This window comes from Manacus candei, unplaced genomic scaffold (assembly GCF_025592945.1).
Source record: "Manacus candei isolate 608988 ecotype Guabito, Panama unplaced genomic scaffold, ASM2559294v1 h1tg000056l, whole genome shotgun sequence".
Lineage (NCBI taxonomy): Eukaryota > Metazoa > Chordata > Aves > Passeriformes > Pipridae > Manacus > Manacus candei.
In genome coordinates, this window is record NW_026138104.1 from 8,261,988 (window position 1) to 8,279,652 (window position 17,665).

At 38.5% G+C, this 17,665-nt stretch overlaps 1 protein-coding gene across 1 annotated transcript in view; it reads left to right on the forward strand.

Moving 5' to 3' along the window:
- Nucleotides 1–17,665, forward strand: part of APBB1IP (amyloid beta precursor protein binding family B member 1 interacting protein) — a 65,118-nt gene that overhangs the window by 25,783 nt on the left and 21,670 nt on the right. The window contains exons 5-9 of the mRNA XM_051802401.1: nt 345–422; nt 2,128–2,287; nt 5,844–5,965; nt 12,941–13,015; nt 14,212–14,355. Of these exons, the coding sequence (XP_051658361.1) occupies nt 345–422; nt 2,128–2,287; nt 5,844–5,965; nt 12,941–13,015; nt 14,212–14,355 (579 nt within the window). The remainder of the gene's footprint in view (nt 1–344; nt 423–2,127; nt 2,288–5,843; nt 5,966–12,940; nt 13,016–14,211; nt 14,356–17,665) is intronic.

The following is a 17,665-nucleotide window of genomic DNA, read 5'->3' on the forward strand; positions in this document are numbered from 1 at the left end:
GTGCTTTTTCATTTAGGCTGAGTCTTCCTTCCCCTCCTGTTTTGTATCAGTTATACGTGCAGAAACATAGAGGAGTCCAGTTTTCAGGCATTCCTGTAGCTTTTGAGGGACAGATCATGTAAGAACTGTATGAGTGGGCAACAAAAGGAAGCACTGAACTTGTAAATCAAAGTTGGCTGGAGGATATTAGGTCAAGGAAAGCTGGGAATTCCCTGTATCTATGAAATTTCCCATGGCAAGCCTTACCTTCTTGGTATAAATAACAAGAAACAACTCTTTTCAAGTAAACATAAATTGCTGCATTACTTAACAAGAAATACACCAAGTATCTTGTATCTTTTCAGGAAGAACGAGAGGCACGGGCCAAAGCTGACAAGATTAAACTTGCATTAGAGAAACTGAAGGAAGCCAAAGTTAAAAAGGTGAGCCTTAAAATAGTAAATGCTACCATGAGCTACTAACTAAGTATCTATTATCATAATTTTTAATAATAAAGCTCTTATTCAAGTGACTAGGCTTTTTCATGTTCTGTCTGTAAAGATACTCTCTGGAACTGTCTTGTCATCCACCTGAGGGACTTATTTTTAGGATGATTTGGAAAGCTGTGCCTTTTTTTTTTTTTTTTAATGCTGGGGCAAAGCACACTTCTGATAGGTTGCTTTAGAGAAAGTAGAATGTACATTAAAATGTTGCTTACTTATGCTGTACTAGTTTCAGAAGTATTAAACTTCTATAGTGGATGTGGATTTAGCTAAACCCTATTAAATTAATGAGGGCCTTCTTGCTAAATCTTTTCACAGCAGTGTAGTTATGTACAAGGATAATAGAAATTATCTTAGACCAACAAATTAGAAAGCTTCCAGCCAGTGTCTGCACACTGCTGCAGTGTGTCATGTAATTATGCCCACTCATCCTAAACTAGTGTTCCAGCTGAACTCAATAGGAGCTGCAGGTGTTCAGTAACCCTGAAAAATGGATGTGAAGAAAAAACAATCGTGACCTTTCAGTCTTGCTCAAACAGAAGATGGGAAGTGCTGAAGATCAGAGCCTGCAGGGCTTCCAAGAATAATTGAAGCATCCAATAAATTTGGGGTTGTCAAGACTTGAGATGATTCCCACAGAACACTTCATGTTCATGTACAAATGCTACTTCTGAGAGAATGTACTGGGAGGATTTCACCAATTTTGGCTTTCTTGACCTTTGTTAAATATTAAGATTGCTCATTGGTCATCCCCTTTTCCTTGCAATGTTAGCAATTCTCCTTTGGGAGATTCCCCTCCCCCCATTTTTTTTTCCCACCCAGTAGGGCTCAATCTTATGACTGTGTCACTATAATGACATTACTGTGCCATTCTTGAATTCTAAATTGATTAAGTAATTGTCAAGAAAACTAATCTTCTCTCTTTTACCAAAAGTGGAGAGCAGAGGCCAGGGAGGATAGTGAAAAGCTAGCTCACAGCCCTGGACTTCTGGAGGGCAGACTTTGCTTCTTATGTGCACATTTTAAAATAAGGAGCTATTTAAACAGGAGTATATGGAAAAGTCCTCCCAATTCACCAGTTTGGTTCCAGTTTCCATGTACAGACCCTGTAGAGAATTATTCTACTGTTTTCAATACTAATGGAGCATTTTAAGTACTTTCCTTATAATGTATTTGCAGTTTTTTCACATTTTACATACTTCAGCGTTTTCTTGTGTTGTTCCTCTGAAAGAAGTGCATGCTCTTTTTCTCAGTTAAAACTAAGCTTTCCACATTTCTAGCTTACATTAGGAATACTCTGTCCTTTTGTACTTGCTTTCCCTATCAAGCATTTTCCTTAATTGCACGTGTAGTAGACGTAAAGAAGAGATTAGCTTCTGCTTTTTCTCCCTAGCAATTTCACCTTTCCTGAAGTCTTGCAGAGGAGAAGCTTCAATTTTCTTTTTTGAGAAAAGGTCTTTATTTTGGTGGCAATATAATGGGAAAACTTCCAAGCTGTTCTGTTCCCTAAGCTCGCTGTGGGACACAGGATGCCTTTGAATCAGTAATAACCTTCAGCCTTAATCTTTCTTATCTGTGTTAGCAGATTCAGGCTAGCCTTTTTCTTGCTTCTGAAGTTAACTGACTCTTCTGTGACTCTACTCAGCTCGTTATCAAGGTGCACATGTACGATAACAGCACAAAGTCACTGATGGTGGATGAACGTCAGGTGACACGGGATGTTTTAGACAATCTCTTTGAGAAAACCCACTGCGACTGCAACGTCGACTGGTGTCTGTATGAAATGTACCCAGAGCTGCAGATTGGTAAGTGGTGTAGTGACATGGCATATAGCAAATAGATATGGTGCATACTATGCTGTTGGTAATCTTGAAAATGTAATAACATTTCTCCTGCCTCTGTGTCCCCTGGAGTTGGAACATCACAGACTCTAAGCTGAGGGATGCTGCAGGAATATATAGAGCTGTTCTTGCTGTAGAAGTGAGTCCATTCAACCGTGCTCTGAACTGCAGAAGGCTCCTTGCCCATCACCATTTCCACTATTCTATTTTACAAAAAATGAAGGGGCTATGTGAATTTCAAGGTGGTGGCAGGCCTGAACACACCAGTACTCAACTCTGCTCTTTGAAGAGAGGATGCAGTGCCTGAGTGCTGTCAGCAGGCTGTTACATACTGACCAAACAGATGTTGTAATTAAACAAGACTCTGTGAGAAGCATATCAGTAATTTCTAATGCTTTTCATTTGTGATAGTTGTTTTCTTAAAGTGTGGCTGTGAACAGGATATTGCTCTCTGATGGCTCTGCAGCTCTGCTGAGGCTGTTATTATTTAGGAAGTAATTAACCTGGCCTGTAGGTCCCTAGGAAACAGGTGTGCAAAACTTACATATTGTTTGGTGCAACATAATGACTCTTGTTTGAAAAAGGCTTCAACGTTTGATTAAGATCGGAGCATTCTCTAATTGTGAATTATTTCAGAATATTTTTATTGTCCAGACTGCAAAGGTATTGACATCAAAAGGAAAAGGAAAATTGCCACAACTTTCTTTCAGGGTCACATTTGACCTAGAGAAATGGGAAATGGTCAAACAGCCTTTAATGTTCTTAGTTTACAGTCCCTTAGCAGAGATGTGAAAATGCACAAATAAAGTCAAATATCAATATTGCACTTTAAAAGAGCCCCAACTGTAATCATGCTTTTTTAAAGAAATTTAAAAATAGCTGGAAAAAGCCTGACTGGTCATGAGCAAGGAAACACTCATCTGCTTGTAAGATTGGCACAGGTATTTACTACCAATCTGTTCTTGCTACTTGGTTAAGATAATGATGCTGCATTCTTTTGTACCTGCTTATCTTAACTAAGGAAAGACTGCAAATGTCATTTGACCCTAGAAATCTCATAAAAGTCACTGAATAATTTTGTTGTTTTCCTGACTTAAAAAGTTGCTCCGTTTTGTCTAGTGTGACTTGGACAAACATGTCTGAGTGTTAGGATGACAGCACATAAACAGATTGTTTTCTGAATCTCCACAGTCATTAAAAAGAATGGACTTGTGTTTCTTCATAATCTGGGTAGACATTTTAGATTTCCCATCATGCAGTTAAAACTGAAGGTATCAGTGAGATTATATGATACAAACATTGGGTTAATTGTTAGATTATTTTTTTTTTGGTAAATAAAAATTACTTGTGTTACTTTAGTCCCAGCTAGTGCTTCATGGTTTGTTTTAGTGTTAGGGTATTGGTATAGTAAGAAATTACTCTCGTAATGAATAAAAATCATTTTAAAAGTCAGGACAGAAGAAAAGTGTCAAAGGAAATAAACCTGTAGCTGGTTCAGGAAAAAAAAAGAAAAATCTATTAACTCCTGATGCAGACATCTATTACCAGGTCCAAATCTGCTGGGAATGTAGTCTTTTTGTTTGCAGAAGGGAATTTCAGTATGAGTGGAATGGTACATATTCTTTCTTCTGCTTCCAGTGCACAGCAACATGTAGTTAATTTTGTTCAAAATCAAAACAATGTGAACTATTCTTTATTCTTGTCAGTATATTTCTAGGCTGTTTTAGATAGCTTTATTACTATCAGCATGAAGACAGACTTTTCTGCAGTTCATCTTTCTACCTGCTTTTCAGGCATTTAAAAGAATAAAATTACGTTTACTTTGAGAAGCAAAATTGAGCAGCAAGTATTTCATGCTAATTCAAAGGTCCAAGCTAATTTTATATCACAAGATCTTTGACAAGATATCTTATATATACTGTTATTTTGAAAGACTATAATTGCAAATAAAATAAACTGCGGTTTTAGATTAATTATGTTAAATATCGCAAATAATCTCAGTAGTGAGATGACAATATAACACTGGTCTGTACATACCAGCATGTATTTTACAATAAAGACTATTGCCTTATAATAGGCATCCAGATTTGACTTTTTTTTTTTCTTTTTTGGTAACAACAACTGTTAAAAAGACCCTCCTGAGGATGGTAAGATCACACCATTTATACAAGAAAATCCTGGTGTGGGAAATAAATAAACAAAAGTATATGTGGCAAAAATGTGTGTTATGATCTGAGAATTGTTTTATGGCTATCATGGGCTATAAGGTACTATTTACTCTTCAAACCATTACCTGGGTTTTAAATAGTGCTTTTTATTTCTATTTTTTACTTATGAGTTGCTAAATGAGTTATGTTGTTTATGTTGTTAAAAGTTGCCATCTACTTGTGGACTGGTCCTGAAGCTAATCCCATTCTGTGAATTTAATTAATTCACAAAATTTAGTTTGGATGGGATGTACTGAACTCTTGTCAAAAGTTTTAAAGAAAGCCTAGGAAATGTATGCTGTGTTATCTCCTCTTTCACTAGGCCAACCTAGGCCATTGGAAGATGTCATCATCAGATCACTGAAATAGAAGTACAGCTGTTCCCAGGGAACTACCAAAATCATACTGTAAATTGAAGCTGGGTGAATTTCCTATCCCAGTACTGAATTTGTAGAAAAGTACGGGCTGGGTCCTTCCAAAATGACCTGTCAAATGATACTCAATTCCTTTTCCTTTGAAAGGGGGTTTGTATTACTGTTCAGCTACTTTATGTAAGTGAAACTGCAGAAGAGATCAGAGCTACCTAACCTCAGCATACCCTGTGGCTTTCCTGGGTGGAGGACCTGGGTTCAGAGCAGATCAGGAAGGGACAGAACTGACACTAGGTCTCCCACACCCCTGGTAAGGTTTTTAGCTACAGTGATGGTGGGTGAACCAGTATATCTTCACATCAGCTCTCAGTCTGTCTTCCTATTTCCTCTCTTTTTCTATTTGTGTTTTTAAATACAGTTGCTTGAAACCAAACATTTTATTTTCAGTGCATAGAATTCTTCCCTGCTGGCAAAAAGCAATTTTTCATTTGTTCCAATAAGTAAAAAGACAAGGAAATAAATTTTTACATTTGTTTCAGTTGATTCACCAAAGTGAATATGTACCTCCCTGATCATACTGCAAACCTTTAAAAAACAAAAGCAAACAAAAGCAGAGAGCCATTGAGAGACATGAGTGTAACCATCTGCTCCTGGTGGATCACCGTTTCCATCCTTTGTGATCTTGAAGCAACAGCATAGAGATGCAGGAGGAATCCAGGAGCATGCCACAGCTACGTAAGACATCTTCTGTAGCTGCTTTGCACTTCCATGTGACACAATTTCATGTGGTTTTACTCCTGTCTGTGTAGTGGAAAAGAGCTGGACTGTCCAAATCTGAGTGAACATCAGATAATGATTACATTCTTACACAGGAATTTCTGCAGCCTCAGGAGAGGGGAGAAAGAGTCTGAATGTCTGACATTACCTTTTCTATCTCTCCAGAAAGGTTTTTTGAAGACCATGAAAATGTTGTTGCAGTGTTATCAGACTGGACTCGAGACACTGAGAATAAGATTCTGTTTTTGGAGAAAAAGGAAAAATATGCTTTATTTAAAAATCCCCAGGTAAGCTAAGATGGTATTTGGATTAGAGTCTAAACTTAGGTCATTTAGTCTGCATGCTGCCTATTGCATTAATAATTTGCTTTCAGCTCTGTCAGAGAAAGCAAAACTTGTATTTTCAACCAAAAAAACCCCAGAATGTTGAATGCAAGGATTTGAAAATTAGTGTTTTCTACTTTTTCCTGATGCTATTTTAGAGTCTCATCTATAGTGTTAAAAAATGAAACCTAAAATTCACCTCCAGCACAAGCCTTTGCTTAGGCACAGCTCTTAGAACTGAGGTGAGATGGCGCAGCCATAAAAATCTGGCCGTTGTCATTATTATAGCTTCTCCACTATTTCTACTGATGAAAATCAGCCTTTCCTTTAAGGTCCGTTTTTTGCCAGTTGTATGTGAAACTCATGAAGAGTATGCTGAGTTCTACAGAGAATTTATCTGGATTTCATTTATACTGGGAAGAAGCATTGGGTGAACAGTAACTCATGTCTAGCTTTGTAGTGGGTCTGCACACTGAATTGTGTTAAATTATTGAGGACACATGTGTACACAAATCGTGTATTTCTTGTGCTCTGTAGTCAAAACCATATTTACAAACACCCTAGCACATACGTTGATGGATTCTGGGGCACAAGATCTTTTCCCCTTGTCAGTGTCCTGTTAGCTGACTGAGCATCTGGGTTGTTCCTGAGAGCAGCTAGAGAAAAATCAGCAATTCAGTATTGCCAGAAATTGAGTCAAATATATAATTTGGCAGCAAATCTCACCAAGCTGCTCATTAGGAAGTTGGTTTTTTATAGAATGAGCCAATGTTTCAAATAAAACCTGTGGAGAGGAAGTTTCCTTCATTGACACAAGTATCCACAGTCAGGCAAAAAAAACTTATCCTGCAGTGTACGTGGAATGATGCTGATTTTTAATATGAAACAGCAAAGCCAAGTTTGTAATTAAAACATACATGATGGCTCAAGGTGTCATACTTTCTAATGCACATAGACAAACCTAGCAGCAGAGGTTCAATGCACGTTTGATTCGTACACTAATAATGTTATTTGGGCAAGGGTCTAAACCTCTCACAGGAGGTAAATCTTTGATGAGGATTCTGGTCGTTTTGATTGGAATGAAATTTAGAAATAAGCATGACCTAAACCAAAAACAGAACAAGAATGTAACTCTGTTCTCCTGTCCTAACTGGATATGGACCAGTCTGCAGTCACTGAGCTTTAGCCCCTCTTCTAAGTTTTAAAATGAACAGTCTAAGGGAACTGAGTAGTTGTGGCAGTCATACCGTTGAAATATTTTACCAGTAATAAAGTCTAACCATCTCTCAGGCTTAGTAAATTCAAACACTGTGAGACAGGTAATATCAGCAAACTGTCTTTGTGGCAGAAAATAATCAGTATTGTACAGACAGAGCTCACACTAGATAGTAAAACATGGTAAAATACGTGATCTGGAGTAAGTCCCTGAAAAGGTAAACCAAGTGGGAATGCTGAGCTGGGGTGGGGTAGGGCAGGGTCTGTTATTACCTAACTAACTACATGTGGAAATTGTAGTGTAACCAATGGGAAACTGAAATCTAGTGGTGTGATACTGTATTCTCAGTATTTTCAGCCTCCTCCTAGCTCAGTCAAGGCTGCCTCGTAAACTCATTTTGGGAGTACAGAAATTGCAGAATGCGCTTTTTGACACACCAAGTGGTGCCAGTGCAGCAGCAGTTGAATTCTTTGTTGGTTGTATTTAGGGCTTGTTCTGTTGGAGGTTGTTTGTGGAAATCTCACAGTTTTGTAACTCACAGATACTTTTCTGGGAAAAAAAGAGGCAAATTCCAAAGGTGGACAGGTGCCTACAATTTATTCTTAGACAAATCAGTGATACAAAATTTTCATTACAGAGGTTTGACACAAGTAAGTGCTTTAAAAAAATCTTATTATAAAGGTGTTCAGATGCCTTCCTGAAATAGGTGGACCTCTGGAGAAGGTCTGTGACCTGTGCCAATGTTCATTGTTTCTTTCTGTGAAGTAGTTGTAGAACTGATATAGATTAAACAACAATTAGTTAAATGCATTTCATTTTCTAAGAGGCAACTGAGGTTCTGAAAGGCAAGATTTATTCTCTGTGTCTATGCTAGGAACATGTTGCTCAGCTAATGCCAGTGGCTTTTTTTGAAGACTGTCATTATTGTCATGCAGTGTTCTCTAATGCTTCTCTTCAGCTTTGTTTCTAAAATATTTTTTAAAGTGTTTGGAATACATTGTAGAAAAAGCACAGTCCTTAGGTGTCCCCCTCTTCCACGAAGACAGGCACACTTTTGCCCTTTCCTCACTGTGATATAACTTACCCAGCAGGGAACTTGGTCTCAGTGACTCATCCACAGAGATGGAGCATCACAAGTCTATGACTAGAGTGAAACAAAAATACGTACTGGTACATGGGCAAATAAAGAAAACACATGGGAAAGGTGATGCTTTGTCATGTGGTTGAGTGATGCTGTGCTTTTGTCATGAAAGGAGAGGTTGGCAGATTTAAAGACCTCTTTTCAAAAACTCAAAGAATAATTCTCAGCTAAAAGATACTCTAAAAGAAAGAAAAATGGGGGAAACACAGCTATTTTTAAGGGGTAGCTGAATTTAAACTCCTGACTAAATTACTGGTCATGCTCTTAGAGTGTTGTATTTTACTTTTTCTAGCATGAACTTTGATTTCCTGTGTTTTTCTTTTGATAAAGTCAAACAGTGCAGTCAAACAGCATGTACATGTGGGGTTTTTTGGTTTTGGGTTTCTTTTATTATAATGGGACATTATTTATGAAAATTATTGGAAGTCTATACAGTGAGTACTTTATGCTTCTGCTCCTTCATATGTGAACCAGAAGTGAGAGCTACACCTTCCAATGGAGAATCCATGACTGAATTGACATTTTATTTCTTCTGAAAAACCAGAGTTCTCAAAAGTGTCAGAAGGAGGTGGAGTAAGAACTCATAATGTCTTTCATAACTGGACACCTGTAGTGAGTTTCATGCTTGAATATTTATTTTGAAGTCAGTGAAATTGGGCTAGTATCCAGCAGGTGATACTTTTGTTTTTCACCAGTTTGGCCACTTCCTATGACTCAAGGTTTTTATTTTGTCTCCACTGTTACCCAGTGAAGGAAACATAAAAGGGTAGCAGGGAACCTGATTATTGAGTATGCTGGCAAAAGTGCAAAGAAATAGAAGTGAGAACAGGGAAGTGCTTTTCGCTGTACTTCCATTGCTTAGTAATGTTTATCTCTTTTTGGGGGTTTCAAAGAATTTGGCCTTTAGCTTCATATATTTATTTACATTTATGATCTTCAGAGCAATTATAGGTATCTTCTAATGTTTTTAGTGTGCACTTTTTGGGGGGACACATCATGATATGAGTTGCAGGTATGACCATGTTCTGGTTTATTTTTTTTCTGCACAAACCATACTGCATTCAGTACACAGTTGAAATTATCTGAAATGGGATGTGAGCTAGCCAGTTCTTGCCTCATTTTGGGTGCAGTTTGGATGAGTGTAAACAGGCAGCCCATTGCTCAAAGAAGGTAGTCACGAGTATGAAGCAGCTGCCTTGTTTGCTGCACAGTGTCTGATCTGTGCTGTTGTGGACCTTGCAGTAGCTTGAAAGCAAAAATACAACCTAAGCAGTAGGGGGTGCAGGGGGAGCATACTTTCTTGGAACACCTCTTTTTTGCTGTATACTGACAAGTAGTTGCTGCTGTATTCCCACTTGTATGAGGCTGTGTATGAAAAAGGGTGAAAGGTATGAGAGAGGTGCTGTTTCATTTAGGAAATGCTTTTTTATAAATATAGAGATACGAACGATGATCAGCGCAGTAGTTAAGGCTACTGTTTCTACCATGATCCAAGTTTGGTTTGCTTACATGCCACCATAGATGTTTTTTGAAACTAATGAAAACACTTTCTTCTTCCACTGTTTGAGGGTTATACAGTGGAGAGAGATACAACCTGATTTTTTTTACCTGCCTTTCCACACAAAAGGAGATGGCTGTAGCCTTAAGTGGAAAGATTTTATGCATAGACTCATCTTTTGAATGTAAGAAATAGTTAATTCTCAAATCTGTAGATATATGTGGAAAGCTGCCCTGTAGCCATATCTTGTCCCATTAATGACCTGACATGGCAAATCAAACATGCATTTCACAGCGGTGTCCTCACACAGGAAAGAGCTTGCCTTTTATCATGACCTTTGACTACTGGACTTGAAATGACCTCTTCTGGACACATGTGGTTTGCTTCCTCTAGGATGAATGCTTCTCATCAAAAATAGGAGACCACACGGTGATAAAACAAGTATAGTGTACAGTCTGCTCCCCAGGTTTTTAGCCACTGACAAATAATTACCATGTACTTCCAGATTTCAGGGCAAAGATGTAAAGGAGGTAATCAGTAACAAATGAAATGTGTGTTGACAGGTGAAAGATGACAGTGTACATCTGTGTAGCATTGGGTTAGGTGACAGAGCCCTGTTTCCCTAATGAAAAAGCTGTGGTGTTAGAGATCCAGCGTGGATATTTTTGCAAACTTTCTCTTTACGATTGATTATGTCAGTACAGGGTGGTCTGTGCTTCTGCTAAATAAATGCCAGATGCCTGAATGTGAATCAGTTGTAATCAGAGGAGCTTTGTTTTCTTATTATCAGTGCACGGAAGGCTGACTGAACCAGATGAATCCTCTCCCACCGGTAGTAAAGCTGATGAGCCAAGCCTTGTTCAGACAGTGATAAGGTGTACTTACCTTGATAAATCTTCATTGTGTATTTTAGGATTTGTACTATGCCTTTATAATGATCTATAGAAGAATACTTACAGCTTGCATGTCCGTCTGCTTTCCAAATCCATCCCAAAGTCTGGAGGTCCAACCCAGACCCAATCTCTCTGAGATTTCTCTTCATACCTTCATCAGTGCCAGAGTGGGTGTGCCAACATTAAGCCAGCAGGGTTGTGATAGTGCTGCCTGTCAAGAAGACCTGTTGCATGTGCACAGAGGACTGGGCTGCAGCTGCTCAGAACAGCATCTTTTTTTCCAGAGGGATGAGTGGAGCATTGTCACTCAGTCAGACCTACCATTTTGGACTGCATAGGCAGGCGTCACTCTAGGTTATACTGAGAACACACTTTTAAGTGGTGGGTTTTTTGAGCTGGCTTGGGATTTTTTCCACTGTGAATACTGTCTTCAGATGTAGTTGCAAAGCTGTGTCCTTAGTGTTTGCTTACCTTCGGCTGTGGACTAAAAATACGTCCGGGCAGTCTGAAGCCAACTGCATTTCCTGGGATAACTGTCTATTGTACTGAACATTCAAGTTTCTCATACCATAGACATGGCATCAGCACATGCCAAATTGCAGGTGGCTGTGTTTCTGATATCCCGTCTGACTTAATGTGAACTTTTAAGAAAGCAGTTTTTAAAGAACTGTTTTTGAGATCCAGACCTCTTCCCCTTCCTCTCCTGGTGCCTCTCCAAAAACCATCTGCTATGAGGCTTGTGTTTTGGCAGACAGCTGTTCACAGCACTGCTTGAAAAAGAAGATGTGGTTGTGTGGAAGATCAGATAGACCTTGTTACTGTAAATGTGGTATGCTGGCAGAGCAGATTTGCTGCTTGTTTGTTTCTTTCTTATATGGTGGCAACGGCATGTTCCTTCATTTACACACTTCTCACTTTTATTTTGGTAATGTTTGCATTTATGTTGCAGTTTAGTTGTTGTGGAGTTCTAGGCATGTAAATATATTGTCCCCTTCTCATAGTCTTGAGACGTGAAAAAAAGGAGAGAGATAAAAAGTCAGATAAACTGAAAAATTATAGAACATGAGAATTTTGAGTGTTATCATTTTGGCCTCAAGCCCATGGATCCAGATGCTGCTTGATGCGTGGCATCCTTGATCTACCTGCTTCCTTCACTTGCAGCTGCCTTACAATCTGCAGCCAGCCAGACTCTGCTTGTCTGGCCCCTCTTGCTGTTGAGCAAAGCCACTGCATGTGCTCCAGCACACAAGTCCTAGCATGCTCCTGAGCTACCTTCCCACTGCCAGAATTTGCAAGTATGTCCAAGTGCTGTCCATTTGTCCACCTGTACAACAGAGATGGATGCAGAATTGTTGTTGCTGTTTAACAGTGGGTAAATTTATTTTTACTGCTAAGTATATGCATGAGGTGCTGTGCTTCCCTGTTTGCAGGGGGATAGGCACCGGGTCCTCTGAGGGTGGCTGAAGCTTCACAGCCCTCTGGCACAGAAATGGAGGAGGGTAGGCTTTTCTTTCAGTAGGCTGGAGCACATGTGCCAAGATATCATGGTGATCGTTTATTTGAATTTTTTCTAGATTTTTTAATATATAATCATTTAATATATTTTAATATATAATAATGCATAAAAATACTTTGCAGAATATGAGCAGGGGTTTAAAAGCAGAAAGTAATAACTTTGGATAAATGTTTTAGCATATAAGCACTTTTAATAAAAATTAAGAGCTGAGTTATATCCAAACTGCAAGATTGGGTTGTTAGGAAAGGCTTTCTAGCTTCTCGATACTGCCTTACATTCATTGTGTATCAGCATGCAATCGAATGTTAGGTTCTCTACCACCTGTAATAATAAAGGAAGCAGTGAAAATTGGAATGCTAAAACCAAACCCATTGATCCAGAAAAACAAGCAAAACTATAAGCTGCTGTTTTTAATTTTGGGAGGCTGTATACACATGGGTAAAAGTAATTTTGGATTACTTTCGAATTATATTCAAAATAAAGAATTAAAACTCATAAGCAGGCAGGTGCGATTAAATTTTTCTATAAGGGTCCATGAGCATCTGCCTCTTGCACCTGCTGACTCAGCTACTCAGTATTGAAAGACTCAGTAACTACTGAGTGGGTTTCTTGTAATTTAGTTACTTATATTGCTGACTTTATAATCAACATCCATTTCTTTTGTGTCTTCATCAGAATTTCTACCTGGCAAACAAAGGGAAGAATGAAAGCAAAGAAATGAATGATAAAAACAAAGAGGCTTTACTGGAGGTAAGTCAATTTATTAGGTTGATGATGCAAATGTCACCAAAATCCTGCCACCATCTTCATCTGCTCTGCAATAACAGCATTTAGTTCTTTGTGGGCAAGTGTGTAATAACAGAGAGTTCTGTGTTCATTGGCATCTTTGTATCTCGAGTTTAATAGGTAAATTTTTCTCTGCATCTGCTGCCCCTCATTGAAAATGCAGATTGTGCACCCTTAGGCCAGCCCTTGGGACCTTTTATGGTTATTAAGGTTGACCAGTACCAAGCAATTATCTTTTGGGTTAGAAGTAGATGTCCTTCTCTAATTATTAGCTGTACTACAACAGAAAAAGAACCTTTCCACTTTTCCAGAAAGTCTGTTTAACCTCTTGCCTTTCCTGCTTAAGTTTGCTTCAGTGGCATGCCTGAGAAAAACCCAGAGCTATCTGAAAGAAAATATTGTCACAGTTCTCTAAGCAAGCATTTTGAGTTTAGTAAAAGTTCAGTAAGGAAATGCTTTTTCTCAGGTGACTGAGGACTCACATTTCAAAATTAGAGCTCATGAAGGCATCAGATGTCACCCAGCAAAAGTCCTGGTGAATTCTAAATGCCAACTTTAAGTGATGAGTGTGTTGGCATTAAAAATTACCCAATAGTAATTTTTATATATTTTTATAATAGTAATTACCAATAGGTCCTTCAAGCAAACAGTGTATTTGTTTAAACAGTGTTGTAAGTGCTAGCAGATATTTAAAGGTGAAAGCAGAGACTGAGAGGGAGTTTTTCTGTGGCTGTTCTTGGAGCTCTGAGGAGTCTCTAAAGAATCTCTCTGCAGAAGTATTTCTCTACAGAACCTATAAATACAGCAGTAGAGAAAAAAACGCAGCAACAGGACCAACCATTTTGTTCTATTGCCTTCACTGAGCATATCTATGTCTAGTTAAAACCTCTTGTAGGTTTTTGCTTGACCTGTTAGGGAATGGAGGTTTTGAAAGCCTTCTTTTTCAGTGTGAGCACCCAACTTGGATGGCAGAGTTACCACATTATCTTGGAAAAGTTTCCTTTACCTGTCTAAGGTGTTCATCTCCTGCATTCCCCATATTCATATGTTCATTGTCACAGGAAATATCTTTATTTTTCAAGGAAGCATTTTTCTGCTATTTATTAATAGGACTGTGCTTAAATTGATTTATTTTGTGCATTGTTGTTCTTGTTGTACAGGAAAGCTTCTGTGGGACATCTGTCATTGTGCCAGAGCTTGAAGGGGCCCTTTATTTAAAAGAAGATGGAAAAAAGTCCTGGAAGAGGCGTTATTTTCTTCTACGAGCTTCTGGAATTTATTATGTACCCAAAGGAAAAACCAAGGTCAGGAAGCCAAATAATCCTCTTAGCAATAAAACAATTCATGGAGGTGAAAGTGTAAAACTCCCAAGGTGACATTTTAAGAGCACTGTTTGGTGCATCTGAGAGGTAGGATTTTTTATGGTTCATCTTTGACTACACCACTTGTGCAAATACTAGAATGTAGTCACTGAATCCTGTCATGTTTCTCTCCTTTTTATTTCTAGAGATAGATAAAAGCATTAAGGGAATAGCACTGCTGCGGAAGTCAGTAGGGGAAAGAAAACAGCAAAGCTCCTGTCAGCTGGTGTTATGTTGCCAAAATGCTTCACTGTTATATGGGTTCCCTGCGAAAGAGTATTTTAAAAAGTTGTCAAGTAAACTTATTTCTTATCACAAAAAAGGTAGAATTTTACTTTGATATTTTCTGCACCAGTAACCAATGTGCAGAAATGCTATACTTTTCTTCCTACAGTGATCTGTACCTAGAGAATGTGTTGTGCCTTTTAAGGCTTTTTAAGACTACCCTGTGTGTAGAAAGAAGTGAGACAGAAGCATCTACCTGTCTGAATCAAATGCGCTGACATTTAGTATTGCAAAGTATTTAGAGTCTGAATTGCCAGTACTAAAGAAGCAAAGAGTCCTGGACATGTTGCACTTAAGGGTGGCTGGCTTTTCATTTCCACAGTGATGAGATAGAATGGTGGATTCTGGGACAGATGGTATTTTATATTTTTTTTTGTATTCTGAAAACAATTTCTGTTACCACTTACAGCTCTGCTAGTGCTTCATATTTAGAAATTTTGGTGAAACTTTACTGTTAGGATTTGTGCTTTAAAACTTAACTGTTCTGCTATTTCCTGACTAAATTACAAAGGAAAAAAATTATATCTTGCGAAGGAATGCTGTTCTGCTGCTCCAGTGACCTGTGTTTATAACTAAATCGCAGTGAAACACAGGTTACCTTGCTGCTTTCACATCTATTTACTTTGACTTTGTCTGACCCTGAGATAACAGCTTTCACTCCTCAAATCATACTGCACACACAACATCCTATCGATTAGGGTCTGGAATGCTATTTGGAAGGCACTTAAGGTGGAAAAAGTGTAAGAATAGTCCAATGCAGAGTCCATCTTGGACATTTCCTCGTAGCATGCCTCCAATGATGACCAGTAGTACAATGCCAAGACAGGGCAAGCATGTTGTGAAAGTTACTCAGCCTTTTTTCATCATCCAATGATACCCATTTTAGTGACTTTTCATCATAATACAAATGAGGAAAGTGGGAGGGGGGTTTCAGGTGATAGCCTGCAAACATAGAGTCCACATAGTCACCTTGTAACTCTGTTTAACACTTTATTGCCTTTTAGTTGTTACAGCCTATGTAACAGCCTGTGTATCACCCTGCTTATAACTGAGCCATTTTTAGGAGCAGTGTGAGCGCTTTAAAATCACTATATTACCGACTCAGCCACTCACAGGGATTGAGCACCTTGAATCTAGTTCTTTGGTAGATAGTCACAGCTCTTTCAAATAGTACCAGTCAACTGTGTGCTCCTGCATCTGTAACAGCCTAGAGGAAAAGGATGCATATCCATGTCTTAGCCATTCCAGAGGAAGTCAAATCTCTGAGCTCAAATCTGTGTTTAGTGGTTATCTTAGTTACTGCACTCTGTATTGGAACAGCTGAGGCTCAGGTACACACACCTGTTGTGGAGACAGTAATCTGTGGTAGATGAGTGGAGTGCAGTGAGGGTGTTAAACATCTTAAAGCACTACAGCAGAATTCCATAGAGCTCTTCAGTCAAAGCCCTTAAATTGTGAGAGTTCATCTCGTGTCAGGATGGCATGAAGAGTACACATGCACCTTGCACATCATTCAGTTGTGGGTAGAGTGATCTTTCTTTGAGGAACAGAAACAAAGAATTAGCATGCAATAGTATCTTCAGCTGCTGCAGCTGTTTTAAATTCATTGTATTTTCATGTTATCACTTGTTACAAGAGAGAAAGAAGTCTGGCATACCTTTGGCACTTAGTGTTGGCTGTAAAATACATGGTGAACATGAAAATACAGGGACATGTTCAGGTAATTTTACACGCATGCCTGTGGTGGTTTTTGTTGTTTTGGGTTTTTTGTTAACAAACCAGCACCAGTCAACACTGCTGTCTTAATTTCTTTCTTCAGCATTGCTCTACTTATGCCCTATTCCAAAATGGGCTGTTAATTGACAGGGTCACAAAACAACAGCATCAGAATAGCAGATACAGTTTAAAAGTTGCTTTGTCATGTTAACATTGCACAAATACTGACAATAAGTGCTTTAGTCCCTTGCATAAAAATATGTTCCTTACTCCAAGAAAATATCAGCTACATTCATATTGGTCCTAGTCACCACTGTCTGGTACCTAAGGGAAAAGAACAACTCGTTATATACTGAATGGATTTGAGCACATTCTGGAACCTAGGTCCACACAGTCACTGATAAAATTTCTGGCATCAGCTGCAGCAGAGAAAGGGGAGAGGGAGAAGGCCTGTCTACATACAGTGTGGAGTGTTTCCTCTCCCCACAAATCTTAGTTGCAAACTCATTTTGTAGATAAAGCCAACTCAAGGGTGTATTGTAATGAAAGTATCAATGAGAACAGCATAGAAGAACCAATTATGCAGAAATATAATCTCATTCTTAGGGGTAGAAGGGGTTTGTGGTTTGTTGTTTTCTTTTTTTTCCCCCTACAATTTCCTGATTTAGCCAACACTGACCATGTGACATGGCTATTTTTGCATTTCTACCCGAAGGACTTCTAAAGTTATGCTTTGTATGCAAAATTCTTCACTGAGAAATATGCCAGCAGAAGAAACCTTGTTATTTTAGCAATATATTGTGAACAATACTATGATAAACAGAAAAGGAATGATGCCAGGAAATTCAAGAAAACTCAGAGCAAAACAGATGAAATGTGTGCGTTATGTCCTGATGAGAGTTTGTGTGTTACATATACAAAAGAAAAACGAGCTCTTGAAGAAATTTAGAACCTCAAACCTTCTTTCTCTACTTAGAATTGTAACAGTGTGGTTTCTTACTATGGTATTCTCTTTGGTCTTATTATCCATAAGAAAAAAGTCTCCAGATAAAGCAATGAAGCACAGCAAAACCAGAACAAGAGCGAACTGTTGCACTGTGTTATATACTATTTGTAATATGTACTTACCCTCTTCCACTTGTTAGTTTAAGAATGCACACATTTAAAATTAGTCTTTTTTTTTTTTCAGTCAACCTCATGACAGTTTCAGGAACAATACACATTGGCATTCATGCACTTTAAAAAGGTCCTA